The sequence below is a fragment of the Sesamum indicum genome, linkage group LG1, assembly GCF_026168435.1.
Source record: "Sesamum indicum cultivar Baizhima isolate 11 linkage group LG1, ASM2616843v1, whole genome shotgun sequence".
NCBI classification, from domain to species: Eukaryota; Viridiplantae; Streptophyta; class Magnoliopsida; order Lamiales; family Pedaliaceae; genus Sesamum; species Sesamum indicum.
In genome coordinates, this window is record NC_142657.1 from 21,360,367 (window position 1) to 21,379,277 (window position 18,911).

Below are 18,911 nucleotides of genomic sequence, written 5' to 3' on the forward strand. Positions count from 1 at the left end.
ATATTGAGTCCCCTTAAATTTAATTGAAATAAACTTGGTATAGTTAACTTCTTGTCAAAACCTCATAAAGAAAAAATATAAAGAACAATAAGAATACTTCTATAACTATCCAACCCTATTATTCATCTATTAATATGTGTGAAGATTTATTGTAACAAGTGTGTATCCGCAACTCGAAAAGGTAATAGCATATGGAACATATGATCATTTGACAGATAGAAAAACTAAATCAGGAAAGCTCCTCGTGACTAACGTATATGCAGTTATGCACTAAAGATCCTGATTTTGATGCATATGTGTGTGTAAGTGAAAGAAATTACAGTTAGGACTTAGGAGCATTGGCGTAACCAGCATCTTGGAAGAATGCTTATCAGCTTCCGACCTTACAATTTCATCACATTATTGCAAACAATAGCATCTCGCTAACAGTAGATGCATTTCTCTAAGAAAATCTGCTTATACTAATTGTTTGTATGTTTTGCTAATATTCTGCGTGGTCCTTGGAGAATCACCCAACCTGTCTCTTCAGTAATTTCATCACCTGCAAGAACAAATAATGAAATAATAATAACTTCATGAGATAGTACTATATTATTGACTAGAAAAGAGTTGAGATCAAGACATGCTGTTACAGACATGAACAATGACAGCAGGAAAATCGGTGATGAGGGTAATTGCATGCTTCACGTAATCGACATCTCCACTACGAGCTTTTAGCACCACCTCCTGGCTATACACTGCCACATACACCATAAACCACAGAAGCCCTGCGTGTAGCTGTATCAAAACGGCAAGATGTTTCAGATCAAAACTTTCTACATATAGATTTGCAAAACAAGAGATTGTCCTTGCACTTCAATGTAAGTAAAATGCACCAAATCAATCTCAAAAGGTTAGAACCAATAGAAGTATGAATTAGTTCGCAGCTCCATTCTTTTCTGCTACTTTGTTATTTCAAATCAACTATCTGAGAAACTGTTGCCTTGTAGTTATGAGGTCAACAGATATATAAATTTTGGCAAAGCTACCAAATATATTAGATGATCATTTTCAGAACTTCTGTATGCGTATTAAATATAGTTTGTGGGATTTGGTCAGAAACCTGAAACGTCCAACGCGCTGAGTCGCCACCAAAAACAGCTGAAGCACTAAGCAATCCTATCAGGACCAGAGGACTACAGAGGAGCAGAGCTACGTAATAGACGAGATCGAAGCGCATTGTCCACATGGATGATGCCACGAAACAGCAAAAGCCCACAGAAGCACCCCAAATCGAAGCAACTACAAAACTTTAGATAATATTTACCTTAGTATTCACAAATTATACAACTATATTATGAAATCCGCTGGCTCTGGGGACACTATCCAGGAAAATTTGGTATCTTGACAAACTTAGTTCTGAAAGATCCAAAATAAACTTGAGAAAATTTGACTATGTTTCTTGAGACCGAGCCAAACTCTTTGATTAAACCTATTCTCAAAGGGGACAGAAACAATTACCCTGTATCCACACCAAGGAGCCAGGTAAAACAAGGAGCAAATGAAGCCCCTCCAAAAAATGCACCAGTAAGTAAGAGGCAGATCCTTCTGTTCTGCTTTACAATATCTTAAAAAGTTAGAAGGAAAAAAAATTATTATATAACAAATTTCAAGGGAAACTTCCAAGTCTAAGTACCTCTTGCCATGGGGATGTTTTGTAGAGGCAAAAGATGATCACAAAGGTTGCAAATACGGTAAAAAGTCTTTCACTAGTCAGACCAGGACAGAAATAGCATCCTAAGGCAAAACTTACTGAAGCACCAAGCAGACATAAGTAGACCTGTATAACCATTAGTCATTAATCACTTAAAGAAAGAGATTGTATGAGTGAAGTGGAAGCAGCATGCAATGCTGAAGTATGTCAGGATAGCATCTCACAAGAATTCTCAGAATTATCAAAATCCAAGTGAAAAACATAATCATTCTGCATCATGCAATCAATGACATTGAGACGAAATTCAAAAGTTATGGTCTCCTCGATTGTAAAATCAGTATCCCAGTAATTCACTGGGTGAAATAAAACAGCTGTCAATACATTGTTAGAGGAAACACTAAATTGAATAATCAACTGAACTACTCTTCAAATCAAAACAATAAGATCCTTCTGAATTAGAGTTTTTTTAATTTTTATTTAAGTACCAATCGTCTCTGGAAAGAGTTCAGGTTCCAGATTAAAACTTCAGTTTTATTCAAGTTTCATACAAGTGCCACCAATTCTCCTGAGAGCCAAAGCATATCCTTGTGTCATGTAAGCCAAAATCAATTACAACAAGACTTTCATGTATTCAGCAGAAAAATCACAAACACATAGATAAATAGAACAAATACCTGCGCACGCGCGCATATCGACTCACCCAAACACGCACAAAAGAAACCTATCATTTCCTACATTTCTTCTTATAGCTTCATCGCAAACTATTATCCGTCATCTTACCCAATTTTCAATGCAATCAAACCAAACCAAATATTCAAAAAACTCACTACTCAATGCGTTACAGGAGTTGCACACCTGCATTTCCTACTATCCGTCTAGTTTGTCTAAGGAAAATAAAATAAATGAAAAAAAAAACCACTCATCTCGTCGAATTATACGCATTTTACCATCCTGAAACACATCGCCTCTGTCTTCCAAAATTGTCTTCATTTTATCATACAAGAAAAAAGGTTCTGGAACATCAAAAAACGAAAATAAACTTAGAATATATACCTGAACCAGGTGGCGTCGGATGAACGGCGCGACCTCGTCGAAGTTTATCACAGCATGCATGTCCCACTCCCTGTGAAAGTAGTTCCTTGCTGCATTAACTGCACGGCGTCTCAACGCAGAGAACCTCATTATGGAGTGTGGTTGAAAGTTTCGGAGTGATCTCAGAGAACAGGTGAAGACTGAAGAGTGAAAGGCAGGTGGATAGACGAGTATTTTATATGCATATAAAACATATTGCCCTTCTGGCCAATCCTGCATTTATTTACGGTACTCTGAGCGAGGTCCTGTCGTAGTTTCGTGAAGCTTATAGGGGTTCTTTTGGGAATTACAAAGCGTGCAGCTAGGCGGGAACGAGGCGGTTCTGATTTTTCTGATCGATGGACGCCACGTGGAATTAACTAACTAATCAGCCTGTGGGTCCCTTTATATCCATCTTTTTAGTAACAACGCCAAAAACCTCCCTACGCTAAGTATGTATCTTTTTTGGCCATATTTTTTACCTACATTTTAGAATTAAATTTATTACTATGCTCTTAAAAAGCTTAATTTTCTTTTAATTTCGTAATTTATATTTGAATTTTCAATATACTTGTTAATAAAATTTAAAAAAAATTATAATTTTAAGTACCACGTGATAATAAGTTCTAAAAATTTAAAATTATTTCTAACACTCTGCTTTTATTTAATGTGTCAATTTAATTTAATATTTATTTCAAATTTATGACACCGTTATTACAAAATTCAATTATGTTTTATGATATTTAATAAGTATTTAATCATTTTAGTTTTATATTTCATTAATAATTAATTTTATATGACGATTATTAGTTTTTAACTGTTCATTTATATATATATTTTTAAAATGGTTAAATAATTGTCAACTATTCAAGGGCCAAAGTTTATATTATGAAAAACACATTTCATGCTCCCACACGATTTACAGAGTTTGGGCGATGTGTCTGTGTATTGGTTCTAAATATTTTTATAGTTGTGCACATTGAATGATGCACTATTGAAAGTTAATGAGATTTTATTTTAAAATTATACATGTCCCTAGAGAGATAATCATGACTTTAAGACAACGACAAATATCGTAATTCCCCATCAACGTAATTTTCTAATTTCTCAAACTTTATTTAGATATTTCATTACTGTGTGAATTGTGATAATTTATTGTATTAATATTTTACGTTCGGACATATATGTTTGAGATAGATAATCATAAATCTCACAATATTCTTTCATGTAATGTTTGTATTAAAATAATCACTATTTATGTATGTATATTATTTATTTTTATTTTAATATTTTGTATTTATATTATTTCTATATGATTTGTTAACTTGTATAAATATAATTTATATACACCACAAATTATTTAGTTATTATATTATTATATATGTTGTTTTTTTATATATATATATTGTACATTTAATGTTATATATATAAGGAGAAATAATAGGTTATATAGTTTTTTTTTTTTTTTTTGGTGCCAATTTGACTATAGAGGATTCTGAAGTGCAGTTCTGTCCAATTCGAACTGAAGTCGAATAAATTAGCTGGAAATACGATTTCAGTTTAAAGACTCGCTGCTGGAGATAATGGCTGCGCCAAAGCTCATCGTCTCATCCCCAACGTTACAGTAACTACCTCGTTCTCCGCCATAACCAAATAATACTGAAACCCTAAAATCAAAATCCCAATAATCAATTTCAAGTTACACACAAAAACACACGTTTTAAGCAATGCAATCACCATGCGTAGACGCTTGCAAAACCTACAGCAGTAGCCTCTTCCAAAGAGGCTCTCCCCTGCCGCAATTTCTTGGAAATCAGGTGGATTACCGCTCCAACTCCTCTTTTTCGACCCGTAGGTACAGTTCTTATCCTTGTATTTCGTGCAATTTGAACGAAAAGAGTGATCCCCATGCTGACAACCGAGGAAGACCAAGCCAGAATTTCAGAGTTAATTGTAGTAGGGGTAAAGTGCGGGCGAAGGGGAAGGAGAATGTGTGGAGTATCGACAACGAGATGGTGAAAATTGAGAAGGAGAAGGAGAGGATGAGGAGGCGGAAAAAAAGGGGAGGGAAGAGAGTGACGAATGTGAATAGAAAAGGTGATGGGGTTCTGGTCTCTGGTTCGATGTTGATGGAAGTTGAAACCGTTTTACAGACACAGGTAACATAAGCTAATGTTTGGAAATTCGAGTTCATTCATTTAATCGTAGTTTTTCTGGGGCAATGTTCGAATTCTATACCATGTCTCTGCAACTATAAGCAGTTTGAGTTTGCCTAAAGTATGGGTTCTCAACAATTTGATGAAAAATGAATTGCTCACTTATACTGTAAAAAAGTCCCGCCTGTGTTAGTATTCTGAGAGTTCGATTTCTGTTATGTGAGTTCTGTAAATAGTACTGATACAATTAAACAGACCAAACATCTTCATAATGGTTAGATTCGTTTTCTGAGTGTTTTGTTGTGACTTGTGGAGATAGAGAGAGAAAAACAAAGATAAATAAGTTTGTGCTCGAGATAGTATGTATGTTTGGTTTTTTTTTTTTGGAGATAATTTAAAATAAGTATTATATGTTTAATGTTGTGTTTTGGGAGACAAAAATTACTATTCATTGTCAAATCATGTTTTTTTTGTATATATTTATATATGTGTGTGTGTGTGTAAATATGTATGTATTTATGATAAAACAGTTAAAAATATCTAAATAAGGTGTTTTTGAATGATTGCAAACATTGGGTATGTTTTTGTGCTTTGGTATTCCTATAGAAATTAACTCAGTAAATGACGATTTTTTTAATTTAGTACCAACTTTGCCCGTGTTTTTGTGCTTTGATGTTCGTTTAAGAGTATGTTACTCCATTAGTCAATTCAAGAGGCATGCTGTCGTTCTTGTTCTTCAATTCACAAGAAAGTGGTCATGGTTACAGGAACCAGTTATTCGGCCTGCATGGTATACCTTTACAAGTAGTGTCAGTGGGATATGGAAGGGCGTAGGAGCTGTATATTCTCCAATCACTGCAGAAATGGAGCCAATTGAGACTGGCAGCAGGAATGAAAACTTATTTGACTGCTATACCTTATCCCATATTGAGGTGTTGCCATCTACTTCTGGGGCTCAAAGTTCTCAAATACGAAGGAAAATAAATTGGGTTACACTGAATCCTTATGGTGAAGCTCAGAAGAATGGAGGTGGTCTTGGAAATAAAAACCGAGATGCATCTTTCGTCAAGGAAACATCTGGCAGAAAATCAACAGGTCACAGTTTGCCAAAAATTGAATCTTTTGACTTTGGAAGAAGTGATGTGATGGAAGAAGATGTTATGGGGATGGAACCTGGTCTTGTTTTCTTTGAGGTAGTGTTCTTAAGTTTATTTATAGCCCCCTGAACTTCTGTATGGGCAGTACGAAACTTAAGTACTCGTAGGGGATAAAATTTAAATTAGATATTATTAGAATGATTATTTCTTGTGATCATGGCTGATGATGTTTGTATTGTATATATCAGCAGGTATTGAGTTTTTATTAAAAGTTTCAACATTGAATTTTCAGGATGGATCTTATTCCAGAGGCCCAGTGGACATTCCAATCGGTGAATTTGACGAGTCTAATTATTACCTGTCCCCAACTTTCAAGTTTGAGCAAGTATGTTTCTCTTTTCCCTGGAGAAGTTTTTATTGTTTTTGTTTAATGCCAACATGTTTTCGATCATGACTGTTACTAACTTATTGGCAACTATTAATCCTAACAGTAACTAATAGATGGAAACTGAATTAAGATTTGCAATCATGTTTAGCATAAAGAAAAAACAACTAATTACTTTTCTGTGTTTCTTGTCTTGAAAATATTCAAGTACTTTACCCTGCAAGGAATTTGATGCTGAAGGTATGAAATCCTTTTACTTTTGTCATAAAATATACTGTCACATGCGAATAATCTACCTTTTCTGGCTGTCTCCATTTTATACTAGCCCTAGGACAGTTCTGTGGGCTTGAAGATTTTTGTTGTGTGCAAATTTTGCTGCTTGCAAATCTCAATGACATCGATGGCCATTTCACTTTAGCCCCTCCTGATCCCCCAGCTACTGTCCTTTACTATATCACATTTTTCTTGAAAGCATATGATTTGATGACAACCGGCATAAAAAACCTAATTACTAACATTTAACTCCTGTTCTTTTCTCATTTTCTCCAGCAACATCTAGTATTAAATTATTGGATATGGAATCGGCATTTCTTTTCAATATTCTTTTTTGTTTTTTCTGTAATCTTCAGTTAGATAAAGTTGTAGTTCATTCCTGCGTCTGTAACAAAGAGGGCTTAATTTTCTTTTTCTGTTTCCTTTTCTAGTGTCTGGTTAAAGGTTGTCACAAAAGACTGCGTGTTGTGCATACAATAGAATTCAGTAATGGGGGTTCCGATATCCAAATAATGAGGGTTGCTGTTTATGAAGAAGAATGGGTGAGCCCAGCCAACATACCTGACTCCAGGTATCAACATACCTGCAAAATATTTAACCTTTTCATGCATTTCAAAAAATCTGTTGAGCTCTATTAGATTCTGATGGATTATTTCACCCCTAAGAATAAGATTCATTGGTTAAAAAACAACCATCGTTTCCATCAAAACATCTACTAATCTGCATCCTGATTTCTGTGATCTGGAAGTTGGTTTAATATTTTTCAAACTCAAACATTCACAATCTGCTTTTATGGATGTTTCATCTTATACAGCCCTGTTCTCTCTCTGGCTCTGAAGCATAACTAACCATTTAAGCACATAATTGATGTTTGCTGCAATAGTGAGTTGGAGCTGGACTTGATGCCATTTTCTCAGAGGAAAAGAGTCCAACCATCAGAGCTGACCGGCTCCTGGAAGGTGTTTGAGGTAAGCGCCACACCGATATATGGTGAAGACATGATAATGGAGGAAAGCAACAGCACACCTTATGTGTACCTCTGCACAGAAACCCTTAAAAAGAGAAGCCTGCCGGAGAATCTTGTTTACTTCGGTGAGGAAGAGATGCTGGACATGCAAGACGTCGCAGTCCTCTGGCTGCCTGGAGGTGTGACTGCCTACGTTGATGTAAACAAGGAAGGCATCCTCTGTATAGGCGTTGGCTGGTACTCGGAGGAGGGAATCAACCTTGTAATGGAAAGGGATTATGGATTAGATGGGAAACTTAAGGAGGTTAGATGGAAATCAGAGATGAAGAGAAGATGGAATAACCCTCCCCCTATGTAAATTCTTTCTCGTTTCCTTGTTTTCCAACCATTCCACGTATGTTTTCAAGAAACGATGGCAAAAATATAGTAAGTTCTCTTGTTTTTGATATACCAAGAGGCAGATAATTTACTTATGCGATGTCATAAAATCTGCATAATTTGTTCCTCCTTTTGAACTCAAGGATGATAGTTAACCACACTCCTGTTTCCCTTCAGGACTTTGATTGCTAGATTGTACTAATCTTGTGGTCAGAACTTATTACGTTGTCTAGAAAACTAAGCAGCTTTTGCTGGGCCTGATTCATAGTGTTAGAAAAAGGAGTACGTCCGTACTGTTTCTATAAACACCAAATAAAAAAAATAATTGGTCCCGTAATATAACACTCTTGATTGTATAAACAGCTCGTGGTCGCGTAAGAGCCTTTTGCGTGGAACCTAACATCTAGAATACCCCCACTAAGCTAGAGGTTTTAGCTTGTGGAAATCTAGTCTAAATTGGTTTGTTAAGAGGTAAGTTAATTATACAGCGACTATAATATATTTACAATATGATTGGTATATAATTTGAAAAAAGTGATCAATTACATAATAAGTGTATTATATTTTTTCTGTGATTGGTTTACTTCGACCAAACTGATTTGAGTAAGAATTTCACAACTCTCAGTTCACGCTTCTTTTTATCTCAATACTCGTATATTTTCTTCACTTTTGATTATATTTAATCAATTTTTATTATTTCATGTCACTTTTGATTATATTTAATCAATTTTTATTATTTCAAACCATGAACGATATAATTTGATACTATTTTTTAAGATTACAAGAAAATATTTGTGCATGTTTGAAATTGTATCACAACTGAGGAAAATCTTGTTTACTGTTTTAGACATTCTTCCAGTGGGTGCCCAATTTTCAAGTCATTGAAAATTTCCTGCTAAGCCAAGTCAATGGAACTTATCCTATCCCACCTTAGCTGCCTAATATTTCTTCCATAATACCTTTCGAAATCCTTTTGATTTTCTATCTTTAACTAATTAATTCCAACTATACCTACTACCAATATATATATACACGACATGCAGAGATCATCCAATTTTTTGTATTTTCTACAGAGATGATTGAGATATTCAATTTAATTGATGGGGGTTTAGGTTAGTTGGTAATTATGGCATTAATTAGTCACCACCTAATTACTTTATTATAATAGCAATCATAAGCTTAGTCAACATGTTTTTGTCTATTGACCAAAATAACATCAAATTGCTCAAGCTCGAGTACTAAACTTATTTTCGTGCTTGTACGATAAAACAATTGACATATTCCTAATATTTGTATTTTAGCAATTTATCTTTGAGTTTTTTGTAGAAAATAATATACATAATAAGATGTTAATATTAAATAATTCTTCTTTCTAATAGTTTTAACTTTTAAATGAGGTGTTAGTTTAATATGGTAACCAAGCCAGACCGATAAAAAATCGTAAGTTTGAATCTTATTATCACCCATTTATAAAAGAGAGATTTTACGCTTGCAGAATTTGCATGTGATGAGATGTGTTTTTTCGTTCTTTTATGTACTCTGACATTAATTAATATTTTATTTTACTTTATTGTTTTCTGTCATGAACTTCTAAATATTACCAAAGTTAAGATCAGAAAATGCTTAAGAAAAATAACATTATTGGAAAGGGAAAAAAAAGCTTAAATAGAATAAAAGAAATCCTAATTAATAATTAACATTATTCCTGCAAATAATTATTACAATGAGATTAATAGATCAAACAGTAAAGAAAGATGGTGATCACATTCACCACAGCGCATGTACTCACAATCAACACTAAAAAATTCAAAAGCACTGCCTCTTGCCTAGCCCATTATTCCCACCACCGCAGCCAAAACCAGTGAAAATCCAACCATCAAACTGTTTCTGCCGCCCAAAATGCTGGCCGCACCACCACCAGCCGGCGGCGGTGGAGAAGACGGAGTAGAAGGTGGTGTCCCTGGAGTTTCTGGAGACCCCGATGGAGGTGATGGACTGGCCCCGCCAGAGGGCGGTGGTGAGCTTCCGTCCGCACTGACGGTGACAGTCAGTTTCATACCTTGAGAGCAGTGGTTAGACCTTGGGCAGATGAAGTACCTAGTGCCGGTAGCGTTCAGGGGGACGGTGGTGGGGCTGGACGGATAGGAATTTATGGGATTCGCACTGCTGCAACTCTGGTAGTCAGCTTCGGTTACTTCATCCACCGTGTGACTGATATCGTAGATGAACACTGATATTGATCATGCATGGTCTATGTGTCAGTTGGGAAAATTCTAATCCAGATCTGGCTTAGTTGGACTTGAACTAATTAATAGCGAATATAATACACTAATCTTGTGATTGATATATAATTTAAAAAAAACGATCAATCATATAATAATGTATCATATTTGCTCTGTAATTTGATTTGATTCCCTTAAATTTAGAGTGGTCATATATACATATAATTACATTAGTACCCCTAAATTACGATTAAATTATAGAAATAATCCATAATATTTAAATACTAATACTTATCAAATATGATATTTTCATCACCACTAATGGTGGTCTATAAATGCAATGAGAGCATCATCGATATGGATACATATGTTTGTGCAAGAAAACATTACAGGCATGGGTTGTTTGTATAATATCATCAAATACTAGGATAAATTATACAATTTAATTATAATCAAGGTATGTAAATATAATTATTCCAAAAAGAAGTTGAACTTACAAAGACTGTCTCCGGTTGCAAAAGTTTGTTCACTAGCCCAATCGTCGTACTTGACGCCAGTGTTCCACCCACGCAAGCCCCCGACGGTGTGCGTGGTGGCGGCGTAGGCCGCCGGAGAGATGAGTAGAAGAAGAACAAAGGCAATGAGTTTGGCCATTTGTTTTGAGCAACTCAAATGTGCAAAGATAGTGAGAGGTGCATAGCACGTAGCTTATATAGACAAAGAGTGGGAGTAATATATATAGTATTCAAAGGGAACAAGTCTACAGTCTTAACTGAAATATTACTGGTTTTGATTTTTACAATATTGTTTCTTTTGTTCTAAACTGAATTATTCTTTTCTGAGTTGTGTTGGGAACTCTCTTGTCTCTTTAATTACATGCCCTATGTACCTAACACCTTACCCATTCTTTTGAATCTCTTAAGGTTGTTGACAATTTATGGGGTTGTGCTCTAAGGTTGTTGCCTCCTACATATATTCAAATTATATATGTTTTGGTGAATCTATAAACTTTTTACGATCATTTATAAAATATTTGAGAGCTTTTAAAATTATAAAAATATTCAATATTAGAAATCAGTTTTGGTCGTATTGAAATGAAATGATGGTTTAGAATATAAAATATTATAAAATCATTTTTGTGAAAAAATAAGTTTTGTGCTTTTATTTTCTTAATTAAATTAACTTCTAGAAAACAAGTGATGAGCCAATTCACCTAATCTTTATTTTAAACTATATATAATATCCACCTAATAGTTTGTTATCTGTTTAATATCAATCGCAAAGAGTGGGTATAATTTCGAGGTTATAGATTTGAGCCTCATCAAATATGGTGTGTTTATTTTACTTTATGTAAATTATTGTAATTTACTTATTATTGTTAGTTATACTGATATATTGGTTGGATAAAAATATTACTCAGTATATCTAAATGAGTTGTTATAATTTATTTACACAGAATATATTTACTTATGTAATACAAATTTCTGATCAATTGTACTAATCATTGATAGTCTGGAAATCAATGATTGCCACGTGTTGACTTTATCAAATAAAATCATATTGGGATCTGTATCACCATCATTATTATTATTATTATTATTATGTAAAAAAAAATAAATCATATTTTAGAAATTTAGAATATGTTTTGGAGTTGGTCAACTTTATGTAATGTTTATTTCATTAGTGGATAGAAAGTGGAACACAACGACTTTGATGGTCAATTTTACACCAAACCTTAACCAAATCTCACTTAAACCAAACTCTCATGTCCCACATCTTAATTTTGTCAAATCATGCTGATGTTGATAACCCCAAACTAACACACCATGCACTTACTTATTTTTTATTTATTTATTTTGTATCGTTATATATAATATACTAATAAAAAAATTAAAAACTGAAAATAAAGCCTCTTTTTTTGTTACTCTAGAAAAATAAAGGGATTATTTATTTGGTAAGTGGTGAACTTTGATGTCCTGGATTTGGAATTCATTAAGGCCCAATATGATTAACTCAGAAATTGGGCCAACCAAAAACTATATTGGGCTCATTCGAGCCCATATGAAGCCCTTGAAAAAGAGCCCTCTCGCCTTGCTCATGAAATTGGGTCTTGCAGGTAAACTATTTTATACTATTTCTTAAGCATTAGGGATTAGAATAATAATATCTATTTAAAAATATTATATTGATAATAAGTCTGAAAAAATTATTTGAGAAATCAGTTATTAGTTTTTTTTATAAATTGATGAAATATAATAAAAAAATTTAAATTTGCACACATTGTATAGTATGTTGCGGTAAGTAGTTATTATTATATACTAATATAAAAAAAAAGGTAAATAGCATTTTGTGACATTGGGACACCAACTCTTTTGTTGTATTGATAATACTTCTAAATTATTTTATTTTTATACTAGCTGTGTGACTTGTTGTTCCCACGTGCATATAATAAATATTTTTCCAAGTTTTAAAATATGTTATAAATAAAAATAAAATAAATAATAACTTAATCAATTACTGTAAATTTTAAAAGTTGAATAAGTTAGTTATTTTATTATAAGGGTATTTTTGACTTCACGAAAAATTAATACGATAATATTATTAATCGTTATTTTGTAAGTATAAAGAGACTTTTCTTTTTATATTGAGTAGCAACAGTGGCACGGGATTCCCGTATACATAAATTTATACAATGTCATGCTATAATTCTCTCAATATTGAAATTGATTACAAAATCAATACACATCTTTAACAATCCAAAGAAAATAATTTATATGAAATAGTTGCTCTTAAAAAAGAAAAAAAACGAGTGTCACGAATGGTTAGTGGATCAAAAATAAAGGTGGAGTAAGTGTACTAAAATAGCGAATGAGCAAAGAAAGAAAACGGGCAAAAAAATGAGTACAGAGAATGTGGTGTGTACGTGGAGGGAGGATATTCCCGGGAAAACGCCAAAACCATTTTGAACAAAACCTGTGGCTGGTTTTCCATGGGGAAAGGTGGTATTGAGACTTTGCAAGATATTGCCTTATCAATGACAAAAACCGCGTTTACGTTTTAGGATATTTTGATGATTCAATCACTTTCCCAAATTGTCACAATGAAAACATTTGAAAAGCTTCGATGTACTTGCACTTGGATCCTTTACAGCGGTATTAGTGAATATATACTAAAAATTACAACCGACTCTCTTATAATTTCAAATACTTTATTATTATTTATTTAACAAATATTCCACCACAACCCGTTGTGAAGTATATTTAGTAGACAATCGTTAATTTCAAAAAATATTTTTAATTATTCAAATATTAAAAATATATATGATTATAACAAATTTCAAAAAAAAAATTTATCATAATTTACCATTAATTGGAAGATGGAGACATTTCCAATTAGGGAAAGACCACAACTAGAGTTCAATATTCAAAATCTTGAATTTTAAATATTTGTTTGAACTCGATTCTTTAAATATAATGGATTACATCAACATATATTTTTAAAGCCTTTCAAACTCAATTCTGAGAATTGAAAATTTTGAAACTCGATAAATATTCAAATAATATTGAATAATCACAAACATAAATGTCTAACCCAAGTCTGATTTCTAAGAAAGTGCTGAAACTCAACTTCTTACGTGTGATAAATCAAGTGCAATGAAACATCCTTTGACTGTCGGTCTGGAGCTGAACCTCAAATAGGAAATCAGCCTTTGGGGATAAATACAACATAGGCCCCTAAAATTTTGTGAATTTGGGTAAAATATTTCCAAATTATGACATATTTTCCCACAATATCAGGCTTGGGACTCCATACTGTAATGATATTATATACTATACTTTGACGCAAGGCCATTCAACCTGCACAATCAACCTGTTTTCATTCAAGTTTCATAACCGGGTCCCATATTTGCCTGAGATTTCTCACTTTTTCATGTGTAATAAACCTGCAAGTGGGGGGAGGCTGACTTCCTTCTTCTGTCCCAATCCTTCTCCCCATGTAATGAAACAAAAGACAATTACGTATTAGCATGACAAGGATTCACCCAAGTAGCAATGCATCTCAAATTCATTGTAACTGAACAACAAAGACATATTTCCCGTTGTGTAAGACATAAATTTTCCATGATATTAGTAACGTTTCCTGATTATAAGTAACGGGGTGTTTGCTATCATTTTTCACCAACTTGCTACAAACTTGGAGCGTTTTGGGAGTACAAGGAACAGCATAAGGATCAACATGGCAGCAAAGAGAGATACCTCATCAGGTTCATTCACAAGTGCAATGGCGCTTTCAGAAATGGGCCTGAGTGGTGTTCCCAAACGTTACATACTTCCCCAGCCACAACGCCCTGCCATTAACCAGAGACCTCATTGCCCCACGACAGCATTGCCAGTTATAGATCTTTCCTTGTTAGATAACCCTTCTCTTCGACCCCAGGTGATAGAGCAGGTGCGTGAGGCCTGCAAGGAACTTGGAGTTTTTCAGGTACATTAACAATTATGAATATTTGCATGAAAGCAAAGCATGTCTGCAATCAGTTTAACTACGTGGTGGCAATCAAGAAAGAATTTTAGGGTTTTATGTTGGAGTGTAACTTGGGTTTTCAGTGGTGCCACATGATAATATGCATGTTTGTTTTCCTAGATGGCATGCATGGTCAAACATCAACAAATAGAGAGCAAAACTATTAGAGCATAAAGAATAAAATGTGCATCTGAAGCAATTTAGAGAAGTTCATGGAAGCACTTTTGTCTACCAAAGTATCTTTGTGTTAAATTTACCATTTCTTTTTCTCTCTGCATGAGCAATAAACTCGTCAATAGTTTGTACGTAGAGATGCCATGCATGCATTTTAAACACTACGCCTTGAAAACATGCATTAAAGTTTTTCATGTTGCAGGTGATCAACCATGGAATTCAAATTTCATTCACAGATGATGCCCTAGATGTTGCTGAAGAGTTCTTCAATTTGCCAAATGAGAAAAAGATGTGTCTTGCTTCTACTGATGTTCAAGCACCTGTAAGATATGGCACCAGTCTAAATCACCTCAATGATAAGGTTCAGTATTGGAGAGACTTTATCAAACACTACTCTCACCCAATCACAACTTGGATCAACATGTGGCCATCAGAACCATCAAGTTACAAGTAAGCCACTAACACAGTTTGACAGTCCTAAGAAAACTTATTATTAAAAAAACACAAAGTTTCTCTCAGTAATACAGAACTACTTACTGACTGGTTCTGGATTCAACTTAGAACCAGAAAAGTGTAGGTCTTAATATGTTCCACTTCTGCAGGACGAAAATGGGAAACTACGCAAAGGCTGCACACATCTTGCATAAAAAGTTAATGGAAGTAGTGCTTGAGAGCTTAGGTCTGAGACCAGACTACTTACAGAAAGACACTGAGGAAGGCTCACAAGTCATGGCCGTAAATTGTTATCCTGCTTGCCCAGAACCAAATCTAGCACTGGGCCTGCCCCCACACTCAGACTATGGATCATTGACTATCATACTCCAAAATCAACAGGGCCTAGAAATCAAGGACAGCAATGGAGAATGGCAATCTGTGTCGTTGATCAAGGAGGCCCTGGTAGTTCAGCTGGGAGATCAATTGGAGGTGCTAAGCAATGGCCGATACAAAAGTGTTATCCATCGGGCAATCCTTAACTCAATGAAGCAGCGTCTTTCAATTGCTAGCCTTCACAGTATGGCAATAAATAAAAAAGTAATACCAGCTCCAGAACTTGTGGACGAGCAACATCCATTGTCCTACAAAGAAGGCAGCTTTGGAGACTTTTTGCACTTCATTCAAGATAATGACATCCTAGAAGGAAGATACATAGATACATTGAAAAAGAAGCCACAGACAGGGTGTACGAAGAAGACAGCGCACCAAGCACATGAGAATGTGATTAGTCATTCTTCTGGATGATCTTGAATTTACTAGTTCCAAAATGCATAAAAACATGCATCACTAAGTATCACAGAAGCTCTAGAAAGTTCTCTGAACGCATGTAACAATATGGAAGCTATATTAAAAATAAATAATTGGCTTTAGTATGGAAACTTGGTCGTGGTTAATCAAGGTTTAGTATTTGGAAGTGAACTCTGGAATACATGGATGCTTTGGTATTATTTGGGTATTTTATACAATTATCCCACAGAATATTTAGCAGCTGTTTGTAGTTACGGTCCACTGCACACAATGATAACTATTTTATGATTTCAAGAATTCCAACAGTTATAAACATGCAGTATTCTTCTTCGATAAAGGCTACAAGCTACCATAAAAAGCTTCAAAACCCTACCATGGTGGGAAAAGTCAAAAGGCTTGTAACCGAATGAATCAGTTAAGATGGAACCTAAAACATGTTTGCTGAGAAACTAAAGCATTAAACAGTGAAAAAGTTCTATTTAGTTATATTTGTGCACTGTTACTTTCAGTTTACGTGAAGATTAAGATGTTCTATGAGTTACAAGAACTTTCATAAGGAGCAAAAATATTCCATTTGCAGGGAAATCACAGAATTTTTTGCAAAACTAATGCTTCTTACATCGATCAAGCACTTCTCTTTGCTGCATGAAGTTAGATCCAATATTAAGCACTGCAGCTCTCCCTGAAATGTATTACACTAATTCTTTTCTAGTTGGTGGTTCAAGAAAAAATCACATCATGACCGACCATATACTTACCAGGTTACGATCATCAATAACAGCTAATCTAATATGTTGACTGCTTAAAGTGACGTCACCATGCATGCATGTATATTGTTGCCTAATATGCTCTAACGGAAGCTTGGTGATTCAGCTTTAGACTATTTACTCAGTAGGTAGAAAGGATTAATCCTACCTAGCTTCCCATCACATCCATTACTTTTCATATAAATGCATATACGGGCATATACAAAATATCATCTTTGTTATTTTGGGTAAGAAAGTACAAAACTAAATTACCGACAGTCTGGAAATTGGGTCTCTTTACAAAGCCACTTGCAGGTCTAGATTTGTGATGTGGCGCCGAACATTATCTTTAGGTTATACGTTGTATGGAATAGGAAAATTAGATCAGCCATAACTTTTTCGTATTCATGCATATACAAGTTGAACAGAAAACGACAAATTTACATGATGAATAATACTCCTTCTGTAACTATAACATCATTCGTTACTCATTATTTCAGCTTGTCCTGCCACACACACGTCCCAAATTGTCGGCTTTAAGGTGTGAAGACATTTCCTAATAATTTGGAGCTATTTCAAAATTTTGACAAATTTTCCATTTTATCTCATGAGAGTGGGGATAAGAAGGATGCAAAAACATAACCTTATTATGGATTTTTCTAGATATATGCATATAGCATCTGGAAACTGAAACCATATAATGTCAGTATAGATCACATATTTCTGAAGCCAAATGTAGTGTATACGCCATTCATAATGGTTGTATCCTGAGTCACACGATCCACATTCAATGTCACAGGCTAGCTACAGCATCGGTATTTCTATTTACCAAATAGTCTAAAGTGATTTTTTTTCTAGCAAACACATAGGAAGTACTAAATCACTAATTCAGTATCACTCAACCTAATTCACAAAGAACGAACATGTAATCGACCAATAAGAACTCCCATGCATAGAATTCAAACTTACAATGTGAAGCTTAATTTCCAAGAATAGACACCGGTTTTACATGCATTCAGTAGCTTTCCATTTTACAGTACATAAATACTCCTATCAAAACAAAGCCATAATCTCTACAAAACTAACATTGTTCAATCCCAACCTTAAAATGCTCTCGCGGACACTTGTCGCCTTCTATGGCGGAGGCGAAGGCCTTAACAGAGGCCGTCTCCTCCGATCCGAGAAGCGCAACGAAAGCGCGTCTTTGTGAAGAAACACTAATTGAGTCTAGGGGCTAAAAAGATCAGCACATACCGAAGGCGAAGCCCTCATCAGCGTCGAGGATGGCGGCTCCACCTGCTCCGGCGACCCTACGCACCAGCTCTCACCTTCTCTACTTTTTACCTCTTTTCCTTCTCTTCTCTATCCTCTCCTCCTCTTTCCTTTCTTTTACAAATTGTAATCCGGGGTACGTCTTTTCATGGGCCTATGGGCCAATTTGTTTCAATATATTGGGCTTACAAATTAGCCCAATTAAAAATTAGGTCCAATTTTCCTTGGCATTTGATTGGATCAGAAAACAACGGCCCATATACTATTACAAATCCAAGCCCAATGTGTGGAATTGGCAATCAAGCTGAAGAATTGGGAGCAGCAAAATAATTAATTTTTTCGAGTTAAGTTTTCTTATTTATGTTAAGTGGATTTTTGGTTAAGTTCATTTATTTAGAAGATCATACAAATTCGAATATTTTATAAGATGTTAAATTTTATTTAAAATATTTGAATAAAATAATATTATAGAATATTAATAATGGTAAATTTATAATTAATTCAAAAAAGTTTGTTAAATCTTAAAAATAAATTAATAATTCTTTACTAGTTTTTAGAATGAATAAATTATAAGTTCCTAACATTTTATGTTTAGAGTATGAGCTCTTTTTCGAAAAAAAATTATCAAATATTTTATAATATCTTGTAAGCTATTATAAGCTCACCAAACTCCCTGTAAGTGTCATTTGAATTTAGGAAAAATTATAATCA

The 18,911-nt window shown here is 34.3% G+C and overlaps 4 protein-coding genes and 1 long non-coding RNA gene across 13 annotated transcripts; 2 read left to right on the top strand and 3 right to left on the bottom strand.

Annotated features, from left to right (window-relative positions):
* Positions 1-299: 299 nt before the first annotated feature.
* On the bottom strand, positions 300-2,912 carry LOC105179896 (bax inhibitor 1). 3 transcript variants are annotated; one of them, XM_011103550.3, is made up of 6 exons: positions 2,747-2,912; positions 1,676-1,819; positions 1,501-1,592; positions 1,103-1,289; positions 637-777; positions 300-541 (listed from the first exon to the last, which is right to left on the bottom strand). In XM_011103550.3, exons 1-6 carry the CDS (start codon positions 2,873-2,875, stop codon positions 509-511), a joined length of 726 nt encoding a protein of 241 aa, XP_011101852.1. In that variant the 5' UTR covers positions 2,876-2,912; the 3' UTR covers positions 300-508. The 3 variants fall into 3 exon arrangements, with proteins under 3 accessions (XP_011101852.1, XP_088737031.1, XP_088737032.1); XM_088880905.1 differs by having other exon boundaries at positions 1,501-1,595; XM_088880906.1 differs by lacking the exon at positions 2,747-2,912 and adding an exon at positions 2,641-2,702 and having other exon boundaries at positions 1,501-1,595.
* Positions 2,913-4,314: 1,402 nt separating this feature from the next.
* On the top strand, positions 4,315-8,090 carry LOC105179895 (dihydroorotate dehydrogenase (DUF3598)). The gene is made up of 5 exons (XM_088880755.1): positions 4,315-4,923; positions 5,688-6,113; positions 6,310-6,402; positions 7,107-7,246; positions 7,559-8,090. Exons 1-5 carry the CDS (start codon positions 4,492-4,494, stop codon positions 7,998-8,000), a joined length of 1,533 nt encoding a protein of 510 aa, XP_088736881.1. The 5' UTR covers positions 4,315-4,491; the 3' UTR covers positions 8,001-8,090.
* A 1,596-nt stretch (positions 8,091-9,686) lies between these two features.
* LOC105179894 (mavicyanin) lies at positions 9,687-10,957 on the bottom strand. The gene is made up of 2 exons (XM_011103547.3): positions 10,740-10,957; positions 9,687-10,250 (listed from the first exon to the last, which is right to left on the bottom strand). Exons 1-2 carry the CDS (start codon positions 10,894-10,896, stop codon positions 9,847-9,849), a joined length of 561 nt encoding a protein of 186 aa, XP_011101849.1. The 5' UTR covers positions 10,897-10,957; the 3' UTR covers positions 9,687-9,846.
* Positions 10,958-13,767: 2,810 nt separating this feature from the next.
* Positions 13,768-18,313, bottom strand: LOC110011410 (uncharacterized). Of its 7 annotated transcripts, none has more exons than XR_016067821.1 (5): positions 18,183-18,313; positions 15,641-16,016; positions 15,478-15,568; positions 14,499-14,702; positions 13,768-14,227 (listed from the first exon to the last, which is right to left on the bottom strand). It is a non-coding gene; the product is annotated as an uncharacterized LOC110011410 (long non-coding RNA). The 7 variants fall into 7 exon arrangements; XR_016067822.1 differs by having other exon boundaries at positions 14,499-14,712; XR_016067816.1 differs by lacking the exon at positions 15,478-15,568.
* Positions 14,350-16,415, top strand: LOC105179906 (2-oxoglutarate (2OG) and Fe(II)-dependent oxygenase superfamily protein). Its single transcript, XM_020691489.2, has 3 exons — positions 14,350-14,727; positions 15,143-15,390; positions 15,543-16,415. Exons 1-3 carry the CDS (start codon positions 14,479-14,481, stop codon positions 16,177-16,179), a joined length of 1,134 nt encoding a protein of 377 aa, XP_020547148.1. The 5' UTR covers positions 14,350-14,478; the 3' UTR covers positions 16,180-16,415.
* Positions 18,314-18,911: the final 598 nt, after the last annotated feature.